Below are 21,274 nucleotides of genomic sequence, written 5' to 3'. Positions count from 1 at the left end.
TTTTGCTACAAAGAACATCAATAATATATAACTTGCCTTAATACATATTGGCACTTCCAGTTCTTAAGCTCCATCAATTAGATACGATTAATTTTGCAAGACAATTCTCATGGTTTCGTTAGTTATCACAGCGATAATAGTTCAACACTCATCTCCAGAATTCTGAAGCATTATTCATGTAAGTCAAACACTACAAAAATCTAAAGTTCACATTTCAAAGACAATTAAAATTCTCAAATTTTTGAACCAACTATAGAGTACTTAAGAGAGTTCCTGATGAACTAATGATGTGAAAAACCTACTGAGATCTCTTGTGAAGACCAATGACTGCAAATATAACTATCAACGCATAGGCCAAGGACGCAAGCATGGACAACACGACCGAGGCCTTGATACGATTGCAGAAGTTATCAACTATGTTGCAAATGTCGTCCCATCCCAGTTGAGATTGTCCAACCTGAGCCATGATGGCAATTGCAGCTGCTGCTCCATTGGAGGAGAAGAGGAGGATGAGCATCACTATGTCTGCAATGGAGAGGGGGAGCTCTAGTTTTGCCATGCAACCTCTCTTCTTTGCAATGGTTATTGCAAGAGAGAGTATGGAGTAAAAGAAGGCGAGTGCATTGGCCACTACGAAGTACCTGGAAAAATAGCAACGAGAGAAATATAGACAGTAGGAGAATGTTAGATAACTAAACTCCCCTTTGAGTGTAGTTCATTCATTTATTAGATCATAGCTGAAAAAGAGAAACAATAGCCACTATTGATCATCTTGTTGTAGTAATTTTGTTGAGTATTTGTTTAGACCCTTAGCATCCCATTAAATTAAATCGTATGAGGGGTATTTTTTTTAATCATTTTCAAAAGATGGTTATGATCATAACAATTTTTGCTCCCTAAATACCACTTTAAGATTTGTATCAAGCACTCTTTTATTTGAGTCATGTCGTCTCTCTAACCTTGATCTCCTACTGATAAGAGGGTATAAAGTAGACAATTAAGAAGGATTGCTACTTCAACCTTAATTAAAAAGATTTTTCTTTTTTTTATCAAATTAATGGCAACTAAGTGGGATCCAATGCTTTTGAATTTACTCCATTAAATCTACTCTTTTCCCAAAGGATCTCTCTCTCAGACTTTCACCAACTATGGCTCAATTATTTTATGTAGTAGTCACATTCATCAAGGTGCATTTTACGAAGTATTACATATCAAGTCAAATCTCACCATACTTATTAATCATTTCCAAGGTAGGCAGCTTGATGCATTAATTGTGAGTGGCCAAAACTACATGATAAAATATTTAATTTTGTTATAAACTTCTAATTCCTATTTGTTGAAAGCCAACCCATTTCGGCAGTTTACTACTTCTTTTCATTTTATATCTCTCTCTAATATTCAAACAACAATTAGATTAGTAGCTGTTTACATTCACTCTTAATTTCAACATTAAGTACTAGCTATTTAATGACTCCTTAGATCTACATTAATTTATACAACCATTATTCTCATGACAAATAACAAGAGAGGAGCCATGTTCACCTTAGATTTGGAATTTTTTTTATTTATTCGGTATAAAAATCTTTTAGTAAATTTTAACAAATAATACTAAAGGTAAAAAATTCTTCACTAACCCGGTGATTAAACTTTCTGTGTTAACTAAAACGTAAAAATGGCGAAAAATTATGTCAGCATCTCCTAATCAAGAAAACTATGTAAACGGAGTCTTATACGTACATGAAGGCTGCAAAGTGGGTGGACTTGACGGATCCGGTGGCGGTCTCCGACGTGCCGGAGTCGGGGTCGGTGATGACTAACGTCACGGTTTCCCTGGCGGCGCCGACGACCATCGCCGAAATGAACGTCAAAACTATGACAGTGACTCGTAAAATGTACGAGACTATCACTTGCACCGAGCTCCCTGCCTCTTTGCTGCTTACATTGTACGCTGGCCTCGTGGCTGCCTGAGTTCCATCAAAGCCATGATTCCTGAAGTCGAACTCCATTCTGATCACTTCCAGAGAGAGAGAGAGAGAGAGAGAGAGAGAGAGAGAGAGAGAGAGATGACGATGAAGCGAGATGGAATAAGATATAGTTTGATGAAGAGATCTAGGAAGATGTTTATATGTAAGGACTTTTACATAATTGCCACTCAAAAGATTTAAAATATATAAAAAATTATTATCAACCTGACATTATAGTTATTTATTATGAGAGAGAAAATATTAGTAAATATTTTACACTCTCAACTTAAAAAGATGTATTTTTAACTTTAACATATTAAAATTTTGAAAGAGGTAGAAAGTATATATAATAACAGAGGTTAGCATGGATCTATTACCGATGCATGTATAATAACAGAGCCACGAGAATAGTTAAAGAGAAGGTTTCCTTGCTGGACTTTACTACAGTGGAGGGTGACAGTAATTAGATTTGACTTTTGAGTGAGAAGTCAGCGGCATGTGATGAGTTGGTCAGAGTCAACTCACTCAGTTCATTAGATCCGTAACAGTCAACTCAGCTCCCCGCAGATGGCTTGGATACCTTTTTAGTTAAGAATATTTCAAATATTTCAAGTGAAAGGGAGGATTTTTTAATGAATTTTTTTTTTAATTGATTGGAATTCGAACCGAACTCTAGAAGGAATCAAGTTTGAATTGATTAGATTCAATTCGAGCATATTTCAAGGTCGATTCGCATCATCCGAAACCGTGAATGACCGCCTTGATCCTTGAGATGACGATGATTGGTGTGTCGAATTATGAAAAAAAATATTTAAACTCGATCGGCTCAAAACGCCTAGCCTATTTGATAATAATATGATTTGTAAGATTTAGATTGAGTTGGATCGGATTCAAGCTTAATCATGATAATACAATCACGAAAACGACTCATTTATTAAATAGTTTAAAATTTTTAAAAATAAATATAATTAATTTATTAAATAAATTTTCTAATGATATAAATATAAATTTATTCGAGTTATAAATAGATCCATAGTTAGTAGGTTGAATCATAAACGAGTTAATGGGGTTAAGAAGATTTTGTCGGATTAAACTAATCGGGTTAGACATATTAATCTATTTATGACTCAAACTAGATTAAACTAAATTTAAATATATTTAAAATCTGAGTTATTTTGTCGGATTAACTTTTATCACTCCTAACTACTGCCCACTAATCCATGGGATATCAAACTCTTGCCGAGGCACGGGGTATTGAGCCTACAAAATTATTTTACCAAAATTAGTAGATCAGAAAAATATTTTGATTGCGTATGAATGAGGTGGACATTTGCATTTAAACTATCTCATTATGCGATTGACTACTTCTATCAACAGATAAAAGATTCACATTTGATCACCATGACTATCTCATTACGTATAGGCTTCCCTTCGCCGCCTTGACCATGTTCCAAAGAAGTTGCTTAAATAGTCAACTTTGACTAAGAAAAAGTTTAATTTCAAAGCATCAAATGAGACGTAAGAAATGAATAAAAAGAGTCCAAACATTAGGATTTAATTGCTTTCAAAAAGTAGACTTTTTATTTCAATTCAAAATATAGGAATGTTACTTTCCACAAAGCAAACAATGGTTTCTCAAGAAGTAGTGTTTGACTAATTAAGCACACCCCCAATAACTTTTCATTGTTTAGATATAAACTCAAAGCTGAATTCTATACAAAATTTGAGTTTAAATCTAAGTAGAATTCGAATTAATAGTCAAATTAAAAGAGTTTAAAAAAGAATTTTATGGAGAGCCTTCCAAAATCAGGACCCATGATGTTAAGTTAACAAATCGTCTTCTAGTCATCCATCGGATCTCGGATAAGATCGAGAAGATTACACTTGTCCTTATCCTTCCAAAACTGTCTAAATACAAGAGTAGGGTCAAAGAGACGGATAAAGAACTCTTTAATGCGAATAAGGATTGTGGAATTAATACTTATCCCTGCAATCTCTCTCTCTCTCTCTCGGTCTGCGAGTTCACATGGATAGCTGTCGCCGTATCCAGACTTATTATCACGCGGCGTATTTTCTTATTCTATTCCTGTTTACACTGCACGTCTGGAACTTCTTTACTTGGCTGATTTGGTCAACTGCACCTCCGGGGATAGCCTATGGATAACGAGGAGAATAATTAATTCCTCTGGAACTTCTTTACTGTTTCAAGAGAACTCTCCAAATTAAGTGGTACTAGTTTCAAGGTTGACAAAGGACAGGATATATATCTATATATATATATATATATTTCGTAGCTTGCTTTGATCTCCTACTTATTGCTTAATTTTGTAGAATTTTGTTAGATAATTAAGGAGATTAATATATAATAAGAAAATAATAAGGGGAGCATATCTGACAATTAGTTATAGTATTTTAGTCGGTGAGATAGAAGAACGAAGTAAATATAATTTCTCATGCATTAAATGATAACGGATCAGAGCAAGCAAAGTGGTCGATGTTACCAACTAGATCGTCCTTGGTGTGGTAATGAAAGCCACAAATTATAATAACATAATGGATGCGTGTAGGAAACCTCATTAAGCTATCAATTTTATATAATTAAAAAGTGAACGCCTTCAACCAAAGGGCAGTCTACCATTCAAAATGTTTGAATTTTAGCTTCACACTATTTGTCTATGCAACTATATATATATATTACCATTCCAATTACATAGCAAAATTCACATTGTGTCTTCTCATTCATTCATACATACCTTGCTGCACCAACATGGCTTCCACTGAGATGACATCGACTACGGATTCCGGCAAGACTTTGCCAGAATCCGGCTATGCTGCCGCCCCGACGCCGCCCCCGAACTACTTCCGCGTGGATTTCGTCCTGCGTCTCGTCCTACTGGCCGCCTCGGTATCCGCTCTCGTCGTGCTCGTCACTAGCAAGCAGACCAAGAGCTTTGCCACCGGCCTGCAGCCGCCGTTTCCGACGTCCATCAGCCGCGACGCCAAGTTTAACTACTCCCCGGCCTTGATGTAATTTCCGGTGAACTTATCAAAATTATATAGAAGTTATAGTTATTGATAGAATTTGAAGTCAGAATCTTACGAACTACTCGAAACCTTGCAGATATCTTCTGGTAGCACTAGCAGTTACAGTTTTATACAGCATCGCCACGATCATCACCTCCTGCTCTCTCATATCAAGCCCAGCTCCGTCTACCAGAGCATTGTTCCTTCTCATTCTCTTTGATGCAGTGAGTTTCAATAACTTATTCGCCTCCTCAGTTTTCTTTTTTCTTTTCCCTCAACGAATTTAATCTCACACAACCTTGCTGTCTTCTTCGCAGTTGATGGCGGCGATCATGGCCTCCGCCACCGGCACGTCCGGCGCCATCGCCTACCTTGGCCTCAAGGGTAACTCCCACACGAACTGGGCAAAAATTTGCAACACCTACGGCAAGTTCTGTAGGCACATCGGCAGCTCCGCCGGCGTTTCCCTCGTCGCGTCGATCGTCCTTCTCGTCCTCGTAGTGGTCTCCTCGTACTCGCTCCTTCGCCGGAGCCGATAGTTTAATTTGACGTGTGAATTAGCCTTCATCATCATCATCATCTTCTTCTTCTTCTAGTCCTTGTTCATCCGTTTGTTTGTTTGTTTGTGTGTGTATGAACATAGTTTTCTTTACATAATATATTACAGTTGTTTGTTGTCTTCTATTACAGATTGGAAAATTGTGAGCTATATACGACGATTAGATGGTATCGTTAGTCAAGTATAGATGCGAAAATGATGCCAAAGTTTAAGGAATTGGGATTAGAATTTGTAGATTACGTAAAGACCAACAAAAATTGATGGGACTCTTCTGCCTAGAATACCAAAGATAACCAGAGTTGTTCATATCCGCTAAAAAAGAAGACTTGTTCTCTGCCAAAGTATCTTAGGGAAAAGTATAATTTTATCCCCTGTCGTTAGCTCAATTTCTAACTTACCTCCAATCCCTGTGATTCCTTGTGGTCGATTTCGGTTAATGTGAGATGGAGACAGTTTAAAATATGACATTAAAAAAGTATTGGATATTAGTAGTGGTAAAAGTGTATATATATAAGAAAATCGTTATTAACTAATAATTATCACTGGCTTCCTCATCTGCACTCAAGATGGAGGTCTAATCTAAGACGGTCATACTGTTGTTAATTTAAATTTTTTTAATGAATTTGAAATTAATAATTAAAAGAATTTAAAACTCAAATGTTGCAAAAATTTTGAAAATTTTATAACAGTCATTTTAAAATAATTAATAAGCTGAATTTATTTAGGGTTATAAGTTTTGAAGTAATTATCCCATATACTTATAAATATCCTTTTGTTCATGAGAAAACAATAACACAAAATTTTAAGTTAAATAGAAAGCTTTGACTATTTTTCTCTTATATAATATTTATTTGAATTGGATGAGTGCATTCTTAAGGAGAAGCATCAAATGATAGTACTATTAGGTAATGCAGGAACGGAAGTTCTGGGTTATACTTTAGAAGAAAGAGAGACAGGTAATCCTGTATAGAGGACGCCACTTTTCTTTAGGGCAGCTACACTTCGGTGTGACTCATAAGCTAGAGTTCGTAAACTTTTTTATTATTATTTATATTAAATAATATTTTATTTATTTATTTTAATATAAAAGTATATTTATTTTGTACATAAATATATTATCTTAGAATTTTTAGAAATAAAAACTAACACATCCCACCCTCCAATACGTTTTTGAAGATTTTACATAGATAAAAGAGTTCATGCGTCATAGTAAACAAATAGAGTGCTCAATCTCTGCCTGCTCCTCCCTGTTAGGTTCAACACATAGCCCGTGGGACCCACCCTCATAGATACAAACACCTCGCCTCCATCTATCATCGGTCTTCCATCTTTACACGCTAAATCTCTCTCACCGCTGCCGATTGATCTGTTTGTTGTGACTTGTGTAACTTTCGTCCAACCAGTTCCTCCTACCTCCTCCCGGTGACGACAAGACGAGGAGGAGGACGAGGGCTCGCTTGGAGCTTGGGCTGGGCTCTAAACCGAACCTGAGTAGAAACCGGCTCAATCAGAAGATTGACCCCCCTAGATGTAAATGAATATTGAACGATAATTAAGCAGCCGCACACAAATTGACCGTATCCTACCAGCCGTATCATCCTCGGTTGGCATGAAAGCCACAAATTAATAACATATTGGATGCTTGTATGAAATTAAACCTCGTTAAGTTGTCAGTATCTCAAAAGTGAACGCCTGCCACAAAGGGCAGAGTGTAGCCAGCCACTCAAGCGTTGGAATAGTAGCATCACACTCTCTATATAAGTACTACATAACCATTCCATTATATATATATATATATTGAAACACACCAGCATGGATTCCACTGAGATGACACCAACTACGGGTTCCGGCAAGACTTTGCCAGAATCCGGCTATGCCCCCACCCCGACTTCGCCCCCGAACTACTTCCCCGTGGATTTCATCCTGCGTCTCGTCCTACTGGCCGCCTCGGTATCCGCGCTCGTCGTGCTCGTCTCTAGCAAGCAGACCAAGATCTTTGCCACCGGCCTGCCGCCGCCGTATCCGACGTCCGTCAGCCAAGATGCCAAGTTTAACTACTCGTCGGCCTTGATGTAATTTCCGGTGACCTTATCACTCTTAGCTTTTAATTTTGTATGAACTACATGAAAACTCAATCGTTCATAGTTCTACAGTTAGAAATTACAGTTATTTATAGATAGAATCCGAACTCGAAATCTCCTGCTCTCTAATACCATGTTAACTTGCGAGCTACTCGAACGTGGCAGATATCTTCTGGTAGCACTAGCAGTTACAGTTTTATACAGCATCATCACAGTCATCACCTCCTGCTCTCTCATATCAAGTCCAGCTCCATCTACCAAGACATTGTTCTATCTCATTCTATTTGATGCAGTGAGTTAGAAACACCTCAAAAACTCATTCATGACCTCCTCACTTTTTTTTTTTTTCCTTCACTACTTTAATCTCACACAACCATGCTCTCTTCTTCGCAGTTGATGGCGGCGATCATGGCCTCCGCCACCGGCGCAACGGGCGCCGTCGCCTACCTCGGCCTCAAGGGGAATTCTCACACAAACTGGACAAAAATTTGCAACAACTACGGCAAGTTCTGCAGGCAAATCGGCAGCTCGGCCGCCGTCTCCCTCGTCGCGTCGATAGTGCTTCTCGTCCTCGTGGTGGTCACGTCGTACTCGCTCTTTCGCCGGAGCCGGTAATCTCCGACGTGTGAATAGTCCTTGTTCATCTGTGTGTATGAACATAGTTAACTGTTACATAGTATGTAACAGTTTGTTTGTATTTGTTATCGACAGTGAGATGGTATCTCTAGTCAAGTCTAGTTGGGAAAAATGATGCAAAAGTTTCAGCAGCTTTTGTAAGTTCCAAACAGAATGATGTTGAAATTGGAACAAAAATTAGTAGAATAATATTTTGGCACGTACACGTCTAAGTCATTTTCTGTCTAGATTACAAAGATAACCAGGGTTGTACATATATCCAAAAGATGACTTGTTTCACTAAAATATATCAGGAGAACTTATGACTTTTCTTCTATGGTTTGATTCGATTTTAATTTACTATTATACTTCAAAATTAAGCACTTAACTCCTCTGTGCTTTAAACCAAGTTGTAATGGTTAGTTAACTGTTAACCAAAAATATAATCTACTTTGAGGATAACAGGGATAGTTTGGTTGTTTGGCAATTTACTATGGCTGTTAATTTGGACAAAAATTTAATAGATGAAATTATACCAGGGACACTAAATTGGATAATTAGAAAGAAAGAAGTAAAATTAGTAGATGAATCTGGAAGGAAAAAAGTTTAAATGATAGGAAATACGGGTGGTCAAATGAGGCCTGCTAGGTCACAGAGTTGAAACAGGGGATAATTTGACACGAGAAAACAAATTGAATTCAAGTTGGAATTCAATTTATTTGTGAAAGAGTAAGATATATTCAAGCTCAGTTGTCTGTCTGAAAGAAGGAAAGAATTGGATGAACCTGAGGCATATTTATCAGTACTCCTACAGAATACTAATAGAATTATGAACAATATCGAGGCTTTGGATAGAAATTTTAAGAAAGAATAGAAGAGAAAGAGATAAAACTAAAAAAAACCTCTAATGGAGGGAAAAGAAAAGAAGCCAAAAACTAGTTCTCTCCCTTTCTCTTCTCTTCTCTCATTTAAACAAATAAAAGGAGAGAAAACTATTCTCTTTTCTTTTCATCCCAACAGGGTCAAAGTTCTAGGACCAAAATTTCCCAAGATCTTTGAGAAATTTTGATATATAGATAAAAGATGATTTGCCACAGAATTTAGTGGAATGTTATAGATTAATCCAAGCATATGTGGTCATGTTCCAAATAGAAGTGGTCCACATGAGTGGAGTACAAATCTATCAATCTTGATTTGAATTATTGAGATAGTATCATAGGTTTGATGGTATGGTACGGTTTAGTGCAGTAAAACTTTTATAGCTGTTAGGTATTTAATGATTGTCTGTATGCCTTTATCAGTGAGAGAAAGCCTATTGTCCATATATATGACTAAAGAGACTTGTTTGTTCTTAAAATCTTAGACTAAGAAAAGACTTGATAACTCAAATGGCATCTTTCAATAGAAGTGTTTAGTGTCCAATGATTGTTGCATTCAAAAGGATGAGCAGGACAGTGAAAGGAAGAAAACTGATAGGGTGAGGCCCAGATTAATTCTGATGGCATGATGATGTTTGTAAGCAAGATTTTTTAGCTGTTCTTCGGCCTGTGTTTGAAAGTAAGATAAAAGTAACTTTATCCTCTTTTATTTTAATAATTACTCATAAAAATTGGCAAAATAATTAAGAAGGTGACAACTTTGTACTATTTTCTGATATTTGGATAGGAAAACTGAAGGAGAAGGTGAGTGCCTCTGATTTCTGAACCACTAATTCAATCAATGTATTCAAATTTTTATTATATACTAATAAGTCATGGATATGACTTTTTTAAAAAATTTCACTTTCATAATTCATTTTCCTCGCTATATTGGATCAATAGATACAATTGCATTGTTGAACTTTTAATAGAAGTCATTGAGCTAAGCCACCAAATTATGTGTGATTGGAGTCGATTCTATGACTTTTATCTGCTAAAGTTTCTAGAATCGATTGTTGATTGATATCGAATAGAATATTTTGCATGGATCGAGGAGAATTAGAGGTAAAAATTAAATCATTTGTCACCAAACAAACACCAACAAAATTGTGTAAATCCTGTAATGCCAAGACCTTAGGATTGATGATAAACTCGTCCACAATGAGGAAAACTAAATTCATCACTTTGAAAATCAGACGATTCCTTCAATAATAGCTTCCTTCGAATGTCTGCATGGAAGAAATTCCTCTCAACACCACTTCCGTCATCTTCAGATGCTCATCTCCTAAAAAGGGAACAAAAGGAAACAGAATTTGTTCTCCATTGCACTTCATGTGATCCACTTCAACCAGCTTAGAATGTGATTCCTCCCACTTCCCTTACTCAACATTCTTCAAAGAAAGATATCAATATTCTTCGTTCTATATACATATATAAGAAGGAAGCCAAAGCCCATATACTAGTACCATCTCAAGCACTATTACTAAGACATGTATAACACCGCTTCTAACAACGTCAAGCCTCGGTTTAGCCGCCGGTTCCAATCCTGGGGACTCACCGACGAAGAAGTTGAGACCAATACGTGGAGCTATACCTCGTGTTTACCCACCCCTAAGCCTGAGATCCACCGTGACCATATCTGCAGGCCGGTCATCATAGGCAGCGACGGCAAGGCCATCCCTGCCGTCTTCCAGTACCGCAACGCCGGCGGGAACGGTAGGTGCATCCAGAACGAGCAAATGCATGAAAAGAACCCGGCGAGAGTTACTCAAGAGTTCCACAGAAGCAGCGCTCCGAGTGAGGCTAGTGAGAGCGGGCGGCGCAGGAGCGGGTTCCCCGGAGGCATCTTTCGGAACGGAAGGTTTGCGGCGGAGGGTTTGCCGTCGGAAGAGAAGAGGAAAGAGGCGGCGGAGGCAACCGTGGGGTGGGCGTGGCGAGGCCGCAGCAACGGCGGCGGTGCCGGCTATGGGATGGTGCAGCCGGAGAGGCAACTCGGCAGGGTCACCAATGACGTAGGCGCTGCTGCGGCTCAGTTGAAGGAGTCGGCGCTGAGTGTGATTCCGGCGAGGAAGAAGGAGGAGGTCATTGACAGCAGAGCGGCGGTTAAGAAGTACGGCGGGAGTTTCTTCATTTAGGAGGTTTATGAACTCCAGTGGAGGTTTGGGATGTTTAATAGTGAATGCATTTGGATGAATTATAAATTGAGGATACTTGTCCACTGTGAGGGGATAAGTTATCGTAATTGTGATCTTTAATAATTGTAATCATATTGCATCTTTATTTATTGCATATTAATAATAATAATAATAAACTGAGATTTATCCAGAGCTCGCCCTGAAATTAAATTCGACCACATTCCAATCCGGCAGAGCTTAATTTTTTCTAGACTAATGTGTGAAACTTTTATCCCTTTCATCCAAACATTTATGTTATTATAGATTATGAACAAAATAATAAAATTTGTGTGTTTGTTTCAGGATAAAATAATCACTAAATTATTCTCCTTTGTCCTCAAGAATGCGGATTTGTGTTCGGATTCAAGCCCACAGATGTGACGCATCCTTTCTGAACTCGGATAACGAGTAGACTAGGCCCGCTTTACCAAGAAGAGCTAGGGTTTTGTCGCGCCGGGCAAAGGCGCCTCCTCTTCCCAGCTCCAATCGCGTTCGATTGGGAGAGAGAGAGAGAGAGAGAGAGAGAGAGAGAGATGAAGGCTCGAGCAGTCGAGGACGACGGGGAAGGTGGAATTAAGAAGAGCAAGTGGAACAAGAGGAACAGGAGGAGGAACGAGCAGCGGTTGGGAGGGAAAGGGCTCTCCCTTGAATCCTTCGCCAATGCCAAGTCCAATCCATCGGGATACAATCCTTCCATCATCAGTAAGATACTCGCTTAAATCGATCCCGTGTTGATCAAGTACTCATTTGAATTTAGACTTTTGTTTTGTTGGATTTCGATCTATTTAGGTCGTTTGAAGGATTTGGGGATATACACATGTGATTGTTTCTATTGGATGTTGCGATCAGGAAGTGAAAAAAGATCGGTTTTTGTGATTTGTTTAGTGAAAAAGATTGAATTTTATTGGGTAAGCATTTTGTTTTCTTTTTTTTTTGGTTGCTTAGTTCTCCAGATTCTAGAGAAGTAATGTCGTCCTTTATCGAGAAAGGGCGGTTGAATTGTAGTTCCACTATTCTCGAAGGTTGTCTCCTTCCTCAGGGAATTCCTCACCTTCCCTATTCTTGCTTTCAGTAAACAGATTCAAGACCTACTCGCGTCTTACTAAAAACTGATCTTGGGTATATGCTGTGCTTTTGATTTTGAACTTAATCGTTAATAGTGAGTCGCGTTCTTGCAGGCCAATAAAAACTGATCTTGGGTCTGAGTGCTAGATCTTTGGTATCCATTTTGTCTGCCTAGTTACATCTCAATCAAGTAAGCGATTGAAATATACATTAGGACTTGCACTTTTCTTTCTTTTTTTTTCTTTTTTTTTTTTTGTATTTCTAGGGCAATCCTTGAGAGCTTAGTTTGTGATCCATTTTCTTAATAATTGTTCTCATAATTTTTTTTTCTTCCTTTTCTTTTACATAATCCCGATTCTCTTTATTTTTTCCTTGGAAGAGGAGTCGCAGCCCTCTATATTGTGTTCTCCTTTGTGTTACTGAGCCCCAGCTTCATTGTCTTCACTTCTTCCATAGAAAGAAGGGTTCAACTGAAAAGGCATAATTGCAATTACAACACGCGGAAGAGAGAGAAGTGAACTTTAAGCCAGCGGTATAGCATGATAAATATATAAAATTAGTACCAAGGTAGTGATTAAGTAGTTTAAAATCCAATAGTCTATAGTCCAACTTGAGAGTAGAGCAGTATGTACATGTGGTTGTATTGAATGGACAAAAGTATTTTATTACTTGGTTGATAACTCCATATCTATGCCAAGTGTTCTAATAGTCAGCCTAGCACCCAAATATGAGCCTGCTTATTTATATTTATTCTTGACCATGCATAAAATATGGTCCATAAGTGTCATTAGAGTTATGCTGCATAGTTGGTGCTTGGTAGATTTAAGTGACTTGTTTCCAGTTATACTAGATATAAGAAGATAATGCATGACCTTTATTGACTTCTTTATGAGTTCAGAAATTGAATATTTGATTCATGTCTCTGTAGTATCTATGTGATTATTTTATCATCCTATAGATTGTATGCCTGTTTCGTTAACTTACTTGAAACACACCCTGATCTTTGCTAAGTTGATCTAATATAAATATAAATGCTTCCTCCTAGAGTTTTGTGCTTTCAACATTCTCTCTTAGATTGTTTTGATCTCTTCGCAAATCTAAATACTTCCTCATATAATTATGATTTTGGCAATTGTATCGTTCTCTACATCTGTTATTAACTTTATAAATATATAGAGAGAGAAATCACTTGTAGGATTACCCTTTTCGGACCTTCTCTATTACCAGAGAGTAAGCATGAGACAAGACAACAAAAAGTTCTTTGCTTGATTACTACTTCTCTTCTCCCACGTCTGAAAAGAAAAATCCCAAATAACTAATTTTGGTAACTTCTGTTTTGCAGAAAAGCAAAGAGAATTTTACAAAAATGCCAAATTTGTGAGTAAGTACAAAAGAACAGTGAAGAACCAAAGCCAGCCTGGTGTCCATTATCTGACAGTTCCAAATCATGAGGTTTGTTTCTCCTCTCTAGAACTCTTGCATTTTCTAGTGTATTTGGACACTGCTCAACTTATCAGATTGAACAATGAGCATCTATTTGGGGCTAATTAGCATAATAACATTTCAAGATAGCAGAGACTTACGACTCTGCAGCCAAAAGTTGAAACAAAGGCTCTCTTTTTCTCATCAGGCATGATTTTCATGTTTGTTTTTTTTTTTCTCATCCACAACTTGCTCTATCAGAAAAGAAACTGTGAGTATTTGCATGTTTGGGATATGCATTCTTTTCCATGGAACCATAATACTGGGTCAAGCAAGTTCACTGATGTCTTACGTTTGCGTTCCAGGAGGGTAATAATACAGAAAATGTACGGAAGCCAAGTAAAAAGAAGAAGAAGCAAAATTTGCAAACCTTGAGAGAAGAATATGAGAAGAAACGGGCAGAAGATGAGAAAGCCAAGATGGAGAGAGAGGCAATGATTCAAGCAAGAAGAGAGGAGAAAGCCAAAGCTGAAGCAAAGCGGAAGGCCTTGAGGGAGAGAATGTTTAAGAAAACCAGATCAGGCCAGCCTGTCATGAAATACAGGATTGAGCACCTCTTGGAGGGTCTGATAGAAAGTTCAAAGAATTGAGTCAAGTTTGTAAAAGTATCTTTTCTCAATGAAAATTGGTGTAATGTATGGTAATATGAATTCTCTAATTTGCTTTTCTTTTTTCATAGATCACATTTACTTGACCAGTGCTGGCTACTTCTGGTGGTAGGGATATGGATCTCAACCAGAATGTGTTATGATCAGCACTTCCAATTCTTTTTGGGAATTCTTTTCTTTTTGTTGGTTAAAGAAAAATGAAGGGAAGGGCTTCTTTTATGTTGGGAGCTTTAAGTCTATTATCGAATTATACAAGAGTATTGCAAAATATTCTTTAAGGCTTGAGCTTTCTTGATGAACATTGGATGGGTGAATTTGAACTCAAAAAGATGGCTGTTGATTTCTCTGTCCAAAGTTTGACAGTTAAATATGATTGCTTAAAGAACCATTCTGTGGAAGTTCCTTATGGCAATGTACTGACATTTGATTTGGTACTTAGAAACAGTGGCTGATTCTATTGTCAAATAGGTAAGTTTGTAACTGAGATGCTTGCAGTTCTTACAATATAATCATATCAATTTCATATATGTACTATTATTCCTAGTATGAGCTCCAGATTGAATGCATCATCTGGACCTTTTGGTGCACTTCCAGCTATGCTTGCATTTTATTTGGAATTTGATGATTGGGTTAGTAAGAAGAAAATTATTGTAGATGCAAATAGGATAGGGCCAGTCATATTGATTTAGACAGAGTTCCATTTTACACTATCTTCTAACAACATTATAATTCAGATATCTTTTCAGTATACTCATTTCTCTTTGAAATTTATTTAATTTTAAGGCAAATTATATTTTACTCTCCTTGTTTTGATTTTAGCTTATATCCATGTACTTATAATTATTTTTGTGAGGCTAATTCATTAAAAACTTCCATTACAAACGACCGAACTAATGCTATCATCATTAGTACCAATATTTTTAGCCATAAGCAATCTGCTAAATGAACAAATTATTTCTATCATCATCAAATTAAACTTTATTTTTGTGAGGCTAATTAAGTCTTTTTAAATTCTCATGAACAATTAGCTAATAGTTGCAATTTAGTCTAAACCATAAACCATAGAAGAATTAAGTGCTTAAGTTTAAATAAGAGTAAGTTTACTCTTAATTTTATTAGCAAAAAATCCTTATTTTCCTCTTAACTTAGAGACAACAGCAACTAACATGTTAGGCCACTATATAAAAGACTAGTAAATTTTTCACAATAAAATTTGACTCATGTGTGCATCTTTTATAGAAATAATGCGCATTCGGTTATAAATAGATATGCTTAAATATACTCGGTTTTCAAAACCCTAATGCTATTATTATCAAAATTTAAGAAATTTTTATGCAAATGTCTTATTTTAAATATTATAAATTTTCTAGTAATTGGCAAATTTCATTTCTGACCTTATTTTTATCATATTTTTGGATGTTTTGTGTTTATGACTAATGAGTGAAGGGAGATGGTAATGATGTTAGAAGAGAAGTCTGCAGGCCATTATCATTAGTGATGGAGTCGGCAATTGATCTATAGTAGAATCGGCAAGCCAAGCAGTTAGAAAACAAGAAGATAGGAGAGAGAGAAGAATAAAAATAAGGGTCTCTCTCTCTCTCTCTCTTCGCTTCTCGATTGCGCTACTCGTATACGGTGGCGATCTCCTGCGACTACCGAGGTGGAATCCACCTGCTTTTGGCGCTTGGGTAAGTACCCACTTCCGGTTTTGTTGATATAATCGCCTTTTTCGAGTGCTTTTTGCCTACTTCCTTACCAATTTCCAAGTTGGGTTTTGTTTGTTTGGGCGATTCGATGAGTTCGTGGGTTTTTCTTTTCTGTTGTTCCAGGAAGCCCATTGAATGGGTTCTCTTAGTTTTTTCTATATAATTTGATCAAAGGATCTGGGGCTAGTTTCAGGAAGTAGTGATCCCAAATAGGATTTGGTAGAATATGCACAATTGATTGTTTTGTTCAATTTCATTCCTTGTTGAGTTGTTATTCGGTTTCGCAGTTTTCGATTTATGGGTTCCTTACTGTTGTGCCTCTTAGGTTGAAATTTGCCCCTGGATTCCATTGGGAAGCTCTGTGAGCTAGAAGAGCTATGGTGATTGGTGGTCTCTAAAAGTTCTTTTGAGTCTTTAATTTGCCCTATTGGAGGTATTTCATTCTTCCGTTTCTTCTCTATGTAGACTTTAAGATGATCACTTGAATTTTGAATTAGCCAAAATGTACTTTTTGTATGTTAGTGTAGTTATCATATTGAAATTACAGGGAAAATAGCGTTTTGAAAAATATTTATCTGGTTGATTGGGTGCAGGCATGTTTAAGAACCAGCTTCAAGAACTTGCTCAAAGAAGCTGCTTCAATTTGCCATCCTATGCCTGTGTAAGGGAAGGGCCAGATCATGCTCCAAGGTTCAAGGCTACTGTTAATTTTAATGGCGAGATATTTGAGAGCCCGGCATTTTGTTCTACACTGCGGCAGGCAGAGCATGCTGCAGCTGAGGTAGCTCTGAATACACTCTCAAAGAGGGGACCTTCCAGATCACTTGCTGCAAAAGTTCTGGTAATGGAATGCCAGATGTTACTTTTAGAAATGCTATTTTTATTTGACTTTAAGTGGCTTCTTTATTTTGTACCACAACCGGCTTGATGCATAGAAATTGAAAGACAAGATTTGATGTTCTTCATTTAGGGCTTTATTTGTAGAAAGCCCCTTCTTTATTGTTTCCAGTTGATTTGAGAATTTAGAGTTCGTAACTGTACAGTATGCAATTACTAAGATGTAGATATGTTGTCTAACTACAAGACTTTCTGTTTCCTCTGGTAAAGGACTGTCAAAATAGTACTGAAAATCCTAAGGAATCTCATACGAAAGGGTGCAGGTAGCATTAGTTAAGTATCTTATCTTTGTTTAAAACAAAATTAGTAAAGTGTCTTGGTGGTTACTGGTAAGTTCCAGTACATTAAAGATGCATCTTGATTTATAGAAAATGATATGGATATATTATATTGCATTGAAAATATCGCTGGCGTAGGAAAATTATATGGATGAATTTCATGTATATTCTGTGTACCAAAGAATTGACAATGGTAATGTTTTTCTTTCCTTTGATTTCTATACCATGTGATGAAGTTGATGTTGAGGTTGGTTTTCCGTTGAAACATATCTCTAGTTTCTTCTTCTTCCTCTAATGAAGACATAAACATAAGTGATCCATTGAAGTCTTATTGATAATTTTCTAGGCTTTAGCTGGAACTCATAAGTTGTAATTGAGATGTAACTCGGTTTATATGATTATTATCTCATGTAATCAGTTTTGGTGTAGAATTTGATTAGATAGGTTAAGAAGAACTTCTCGGTATCAACACCCCCTTTCAACCCTTTCTCAAGGGTTCTTTGTTATGGTGATTTATCTGGGTAAAATTATCATTTTTTTGTCTCCATATTCCTTCGTTTAAGCAGTATCCTTGTTTAATCTTTTTATTTTGTTGGACATTTTGCATGCTTCCTGCAATGTGCTTGATCCTTTAAGCACCATTTTCAATACAACATTGCTTTCATTTTGTGCTCTGCCTATTCATAGTGTTATTGCTGAACTGCTGTTGCACTTATACTTGCATTTATTCTTCCTTAGTGCTCCTTTTATTTAAGAGATTGTAACATGAACAATACCATGAAGCTTGCGATTAACTCTGATAGCTATTGTGTTAGTGACCTTCTGTTAACATTTTTATCTAAATCCACAGGATGAGACTGGAATTTACAAGAATTTACTTCAAGAAACTGCTCATAGAGCTGGGTTAAAGTTACCTGTTTATACAACTATTCGATCTGGACCAGGTCACACACCTGTCTTCGTATGCACAGTTGAGCTTGCCGGGATGAGCTTTACTGGTGATCCTTCAAAGACAAAGAAGCAGGCTGAAAAGAATGCTGCCATGGCTGCCTGGTCTGCATTGAAGCAATGTAAGATTACATTTTGTTTCTGGAGATCATATTCTTCTCTATACTTTATATAATGCTTTGAAAACAATTACGGAGCTAAAAGAGTGTCTTCTTTAAGGTAAGAGAAACTGAACTTAGTCAAATTCTAAGAATACAATAATCTTAATTCATTGCAAATTTGGCTCAAGCTTGAAGAAAGTTCTTGTGTCATTAGATTCTTAAAGTGCTGTCTTAGGATCTATCTGGGTGGTTTATTGAAGTGTGCAACTCTTACATACGACTGCTTATGATATTTATATTTAAAAGAACTTGTGATATATATCTTCCTTAAAAAAAAAATTTCACTTTCTCCTTAAAATTTTATGGAGCAATGAAATTTCTGATGGGCACCTATATCTGATTTAGAGGGATGTGAACCAATATTCGCTGCCTCTGTGCATGATACCAGTATAAATGTTTAGATGAAGGCCTGGGAAGACAGTCGCTGGGGATTCCAGATAAAAGTAGTATTATAACCATCTCAGATTCAATACTTCCTACTATTAGCATGACACCTGATGATGTCGTTGCAGGTGGAAATTTGTAACGCGTCTTGGGTCCCAAATGCCATGCTTCCATAGTACTTTACGATCCGACTATAATCTGCACCTCAGATATCAGGCTGCATTACAGTATATATACTGCATATTTCTGGCACCCAGATCTAAATCCGAATATGTAGCTAAGGTGTATTTTTTAGGATCAAATCTAATAATGGGGTAGACTTCAATCAGAGTGGTTGGCTATCAGGGTCCATGGTCATCACCAAGTGGGAATATTTTATGTACGGTTATGTCATATTTTTCCCTTGTCATCTTCTTTAGTGTGGCCTTGGAAAGTGAGGATGCCTTATAAGTCTATATATCGTCATTTAGAGTATGTTTAATGATAGAATGCTGAACTCTTGAACTCAGTAATTTATGTTCCATAATCTGATAATAGTTCATTTATATTTGTTCAACACTCTTGAAAATTGGTGCATGTCTTAATTGACTTCTGTTTGCCATGTAATGCTATTATGCAGTGCCACATTTGGGCCCTTCTTCCTCCTCAACTTCACTATTGGAGCATGAAGGCAGTGAGGTGCAGGAGCAGGTCATTATTGCTCGTGTGCTTGCAAGCTTGCAGCAACCCGATGGAGACAAACGACCTTCTCAGAATAACCCGCAGCAGAGTCGTCACAGATCAGCACGTATTCAAAGAACTGTGGCTCCTGCAGCAAATCTCCCATTTTATTCTTTACCCTTCCAGAGTTGGGCACACACAAGTTTTTCACCTGAGTTTGCAATGTACCAAATGTGGCAGCAAATACAGGCATCTCAACAGCCGACTCATTTGTTGACACTACCAGCTCCACCACCCATGGATCCTAGATTTCTCCCAATTCTACAAACTATGTATCCGCCACCTCCTGGCCAACTCTTTCAATCAGTTGATCAAGACCCAGTTAGTCGTCTACCTTTTGTCGCAGAATCTGTTCCTTGCCTGCCAAGGTACCCAGACTATTCCACATACACTTCACCGAGAAATCAATCCCAGTTGACAATACAGGAGCTAAGTGAGGAACAAAACCACAGGGAAGGTAAGGAATGGCCCAATCTTCGAGAAGCAACACTATTCAATCCATGTGATACTACAGCTTCTTGTCTTCCACCTGAACAACGTGAAGATACAAATAAGAATGATTCTGGGGCTAGCACAGAAGACTCCCCTGAGACAGAAACTAAAAGGGCTCCCTCTGGCTTCAAGCAAGCTTCTTGCAGCCCATCAATCATTCAAGAGAAGGCTTCTGTTAAAATACATCAGGAAAGTCAGCAGCAAATGGAAGGGAAGCAAAGGAAGCAACTCGAAGAGCTGCCTGGATCATCATTTAGGTCTAGGTCATCAAACCACTGGCGTCCTCTACTCTCACAACAAAACTTTGATCTGAACCAGTCTATCCATGTAAATAATCCACCTCCAGCGAATTCTGCTAGTCTTCTTAGGGGGTGTAGGCCTCTTCATATAGGCTCTTCAGGTTCCAGAACAGATGTGTTGAAGCCCCGAGCCCCATCATTGGCGGCCCCTGTAACGATTCGAACTGCTATTCCTGTGTGCTCTGCGAGGCCTGGAGCTGTGAACATCACTGGGGCGGCTCCCGCCTACTTTACTGCTCCAGCTGTTCGTATGAGATCAGTAGTGCCAGTCTGCTCAGCTCCACCTGAGAGGAAACCAGACTCGAGCCAGGTAGTTAGCCAGGAAATCGAAGGTACTGGAGTGTTGAACTCCAAGCTCAATGAGCTACAGATATGAGAAACCACTCTGGTAATATGTACCTACAGTTTTTAAGGCATACCACATTACTAGTTGCTGTTATATCTCCTTGTAAACATCTAAATAGATAGCTAGGACCTAGTGAATGTTATGATAACGGCATTATATTTAAGTCATTGAATTCGTTTCTTGTTAGAATTAAGAAAATAAATGAGAACACTTCCCTCGGGATTTACCATAAAACCTTTGTTAAGGTGCTTGCGAGGAAGATCCTTGTGAAAGAATTATCTATCAAACTGGTGTCACAATATCGAATTTTAGGATCTGAAAGAAGAGAAGGAAAATTGTGAGGCAATTTTTTTTATTTTTTCCATCTCTTTTGAATTCAAGATTACTCCTTTTCTTTTCTTTTCTTCCTGTTTGTTGAGAAAAAGGCTCTCTCCTTATGGTTGGAAGTAAATCTATACTAGAATTTGTATGAGTGTATAAGACTACTCGATAAGCCCATCTAAAATGATAATAAACACCATTCAAATTTTTTCTTTCTTTCTGTATGTCGATCG

General features: G+C 37.5%; 5 protein-coding genes across 7 annotated transcripts; 4 read left to right on the top strand and 1 right to left on the bottom strand.

The window, feature by feature from the left end:
• Positions 1 to 199: 199 nt before the first annotated feature.
• Positions 200 to 2,059, bottom strand: LOC140776564 (CASP-like protein 1E1). Its single transcript, XM_073120303.1, has 2 exons — positions 1,738 to 2,059; positions 200 to 641 (listed from the first exon to the last, which is right to left on the bottom strand). Exons 1-2 carry the CDS (start codon positions 2,004 to 2,006, stop codon positions 299 to 301), a joined length of 612 nt encoding a protein of 203 aa, XP_072976404.1. The 5' UTR covers positions 2,007 to 2,059; the 3' UTR covers positions 200 to 298.
• A 2,620-nt stretch (positions 2,060 to 4,679) lies between these two features.
• LOC140776090 (CASP-like protein 1D1) lies at positions 4,680 to 5,670 on the top strand. The gene is made up of 3 exons (XM_073119664.1): positions 4,680 to 4,991; positions 5,086 to 5,212; positions 5,306 to 5,670. The coding sequence occupies exons 1-3, from the start codon at positions 4,732 to 4,734 to the stop codon at positions 5,525 to 5,527; spliced, it is 609 nt and encodes a 202-aa protein (XP_072975765.1). The 5' UTR covers positions 4,680 to 4,731; the 3' UTR covers positions 5,528 to 5,670.
• Positions 5,671 to 7,337: 1,667 nt separating this feature from the next.
• LOC140776167 (CASP-like protein 1D1) lies at positions 7,338 to 8,580 on the top strand. Its single transcript, XM_073119780.1, has 3 exons — positions 7,338 to 7,619; positions 7,794 to 7,920; positions 8,022 to 8,580. Exons 1-3 carry the CDS (start codon positions 7,360 to 7,362, stop codon positions 8,241 to 8,243), a joined length of 609 nt encoding a protein of 202 aa, XP_072975881.1. The 5' UTR covers positions 7,338 to 7,359; the 3' UTR covers positions 8,244 to 8,580.
• Positions 8,581 to 11,861: 3,281 nt separating this feature from the next.
• Positions 11,862 to 14,564, top strand: LOC140776584 (uncharacterized). The gene is made up of 3 exons (XM_073120324.1): positions 11,862 to 12,036; positions 13,742 to 13,851; positions 14,187 to 14,564. The coding sequence occupies exons 1-3, from the start codon at positions 11,868 to 11,870 to the stop codon at positions 14,469 to 14,471; spliced, it is 564 nt and encodes a 187-aa protein (XP_072976425.1). The 5' UTR covers positions 11,862 to 11,867; the 3' UTR covers positions 14,472 to 14,564.
• Positions 14,565 to 16,039: 1,475 nt separating this feature from the next.
• Positions 16,040 to 21,023, top strand: LOC140776532 (double-stranded RNA-binding protein 2-like). Of its 3 annotated transcripts, none has more exons than XM_073120264.1 (5): positions 16,040 to 16,177; positions 16,521 to 16,628; positions 16,789 to 17,036; positions 18,221 to 18,440; positions 19,483 to 21,022. In XM_073120264.1, the coding sequence occupies exons 3-5, from the start codon at positions 16,791 to 16,793 to the stop codon at positions 20,748 to 20,750; spliced, it is 1,734 nt and encodes a 577-aa protein (XP_072976365.1). In that variant the 5' UTR covers positions 16,040 to 16,177; positions 16,521 to 16,628; positions 16,789 to 16,790; the 3' UTR covers positions 20,751 to 21,022. The 3 variants fall into 3 exon arrangements, with proteins under 3 accessions (XP_072976365.1, XP_072976367.1, XP_072976366.1); XM_073120265.1 differs by lacking the exon at positions 16,040 to 16,177 and adding an exon at positions 16,233 to 16,414; XM_073120266.1 differs by lacking the exon at positions 16,521 to 16,628 and having other exon boundaries at positions 16,058 to 16,177; positions 19,483 to 21,023.
• Positions 21,024 to 21,274: the final 251 nt, after the last annotated feature.

Source organism: Typha angustifolia, chromosome 14 (assembly GCF_048772165.1).
Source record: "Typha angustifolia cultivar Huaian chromosome 14, ASM4877216v1, whole genome shotgun sequence".
NCBI lineage: Eukaryota > Viridiplantae > Streptophyta > Magnoliopsida > Poales > Typhaceae > Typha > Typha angustifolia.
Note: the sequence above shows the minus strand (reverse complement) of the source record. Positions and strands in the feature narration are given on the sequence as shown.

What these genes read in the sequence shown, in the direction of transcription:
- LOC140776532 (XM_073120266.1), top strand. Translation starts at nt 16,791, where the DNA reads ATGTTTAAGAACCAGCTTCAAGAACTTGCTCAAAGAAGCTGCTTCAAT. An exon ending in CACTTGCTGCAAAAGTTCTG is followed by an intron (nt 17,037 to 18,220) that starts GTAATGGAATGC and finishes CTAAATCCACAG; the next exon opens with GATGAGACTGGAATTTACAA. An exon ending in CTGGTCTGCATTGAAGCAAT is followed by an intron (nt 18,441 to 19,482) that starts GTAAGATTACAT and finishes GCTATTATGCAG; the next exon opens with TGCCACATTTGGGCCCTTCT.
- LOC140776090 (XM_073119664.1), top strand. Translation starts at nt 4,732, where the DNA reads ATGGCTTCCACTGAGATGACATCGACTACGGATTCCGGCAAGACTTTG. An exon ending in AACTACTCCCCGGCCTTGAT is followed by an intron (nt 4,992 to 5,085) that starts GTAATTTCCGGT and finishes GAAACCTTGCAG; the next exon opens with ATATCTTCTGGTAGCACTAG. An exon ending in TTCTCATTCTCTTTGATGCA is followed by an intron (nt 5,213 to 5,305) that starts GTGAGTTTCAAT and finishes TCTTCTTCGCAG; the next exon opens with TTGATGGCGGCGATCATGGC.
- LOC140776167 (XM_073119780.1), top strand. Translation starts at nt 7,360, where the DNA reads ATGGATTCCACTGAGATGACACCAACTACGGGTTCCGGCAAGACTTTG. An exon ending in AACTACTCGTCGGCCTTGAT is followed by an intron (nt 7,620 to 7,793) that starts GTAATTTCCGGT and finishes CGAACGTGGCAG; the next exon opens with ATATCTTCTGGTAGCACTAG. An exon ending in ATCTCATTCTATTTGATGCA is followed by an intron (nt 7,921 to 8,021) that starts GTGAGTTAGAAA and finishes TCTTCTTCGCAG; the next exon opens with TTGATGGCGGCGATCATGGC.
- LOC140776584 (XM_073120324.1), top strand. Translation starts at nt 11,868, where the DNA reads ATGAAGGCTCGAGCAGTCGAGGACGACGGGGAAGGTGGAATTAAGAAG. An exon ending in ATACAATCCTTCCATCATCA is followed by an intron (nt 12,037 to 13,741) that starts GTAAGATACTCG and finishes TCTGTTTTGCAG; the next exon opens with AAAAGCAAAGAGAATTTTAC. An exon ending in TGACAGTTCCAAATCATGAG is followed by an intron (nt 13,852 to 14,186) that starts GTTTGTTTCTCC and finishes TTTGCGTTCCAG; the next exon opens with GAGGGTAATAATACAGAAAA.
- LOC140776564 (XM_073120303.1), bottom strand. Translation starts at nt 2,006, where the DNA reads ATGGAGTTCGACTTCAGGAATCATGGCTTTGATGGAACTCAGGCAGCC. An exon ending in ACCCACTTTGCAGCCTTCAT is followed by an intron (nt 642 to 1,737) that starts GTACGTATAAGA and finishes CTATTTTTCCAG; the next exon opens with GTACTTCGTAGTGGCCAATG.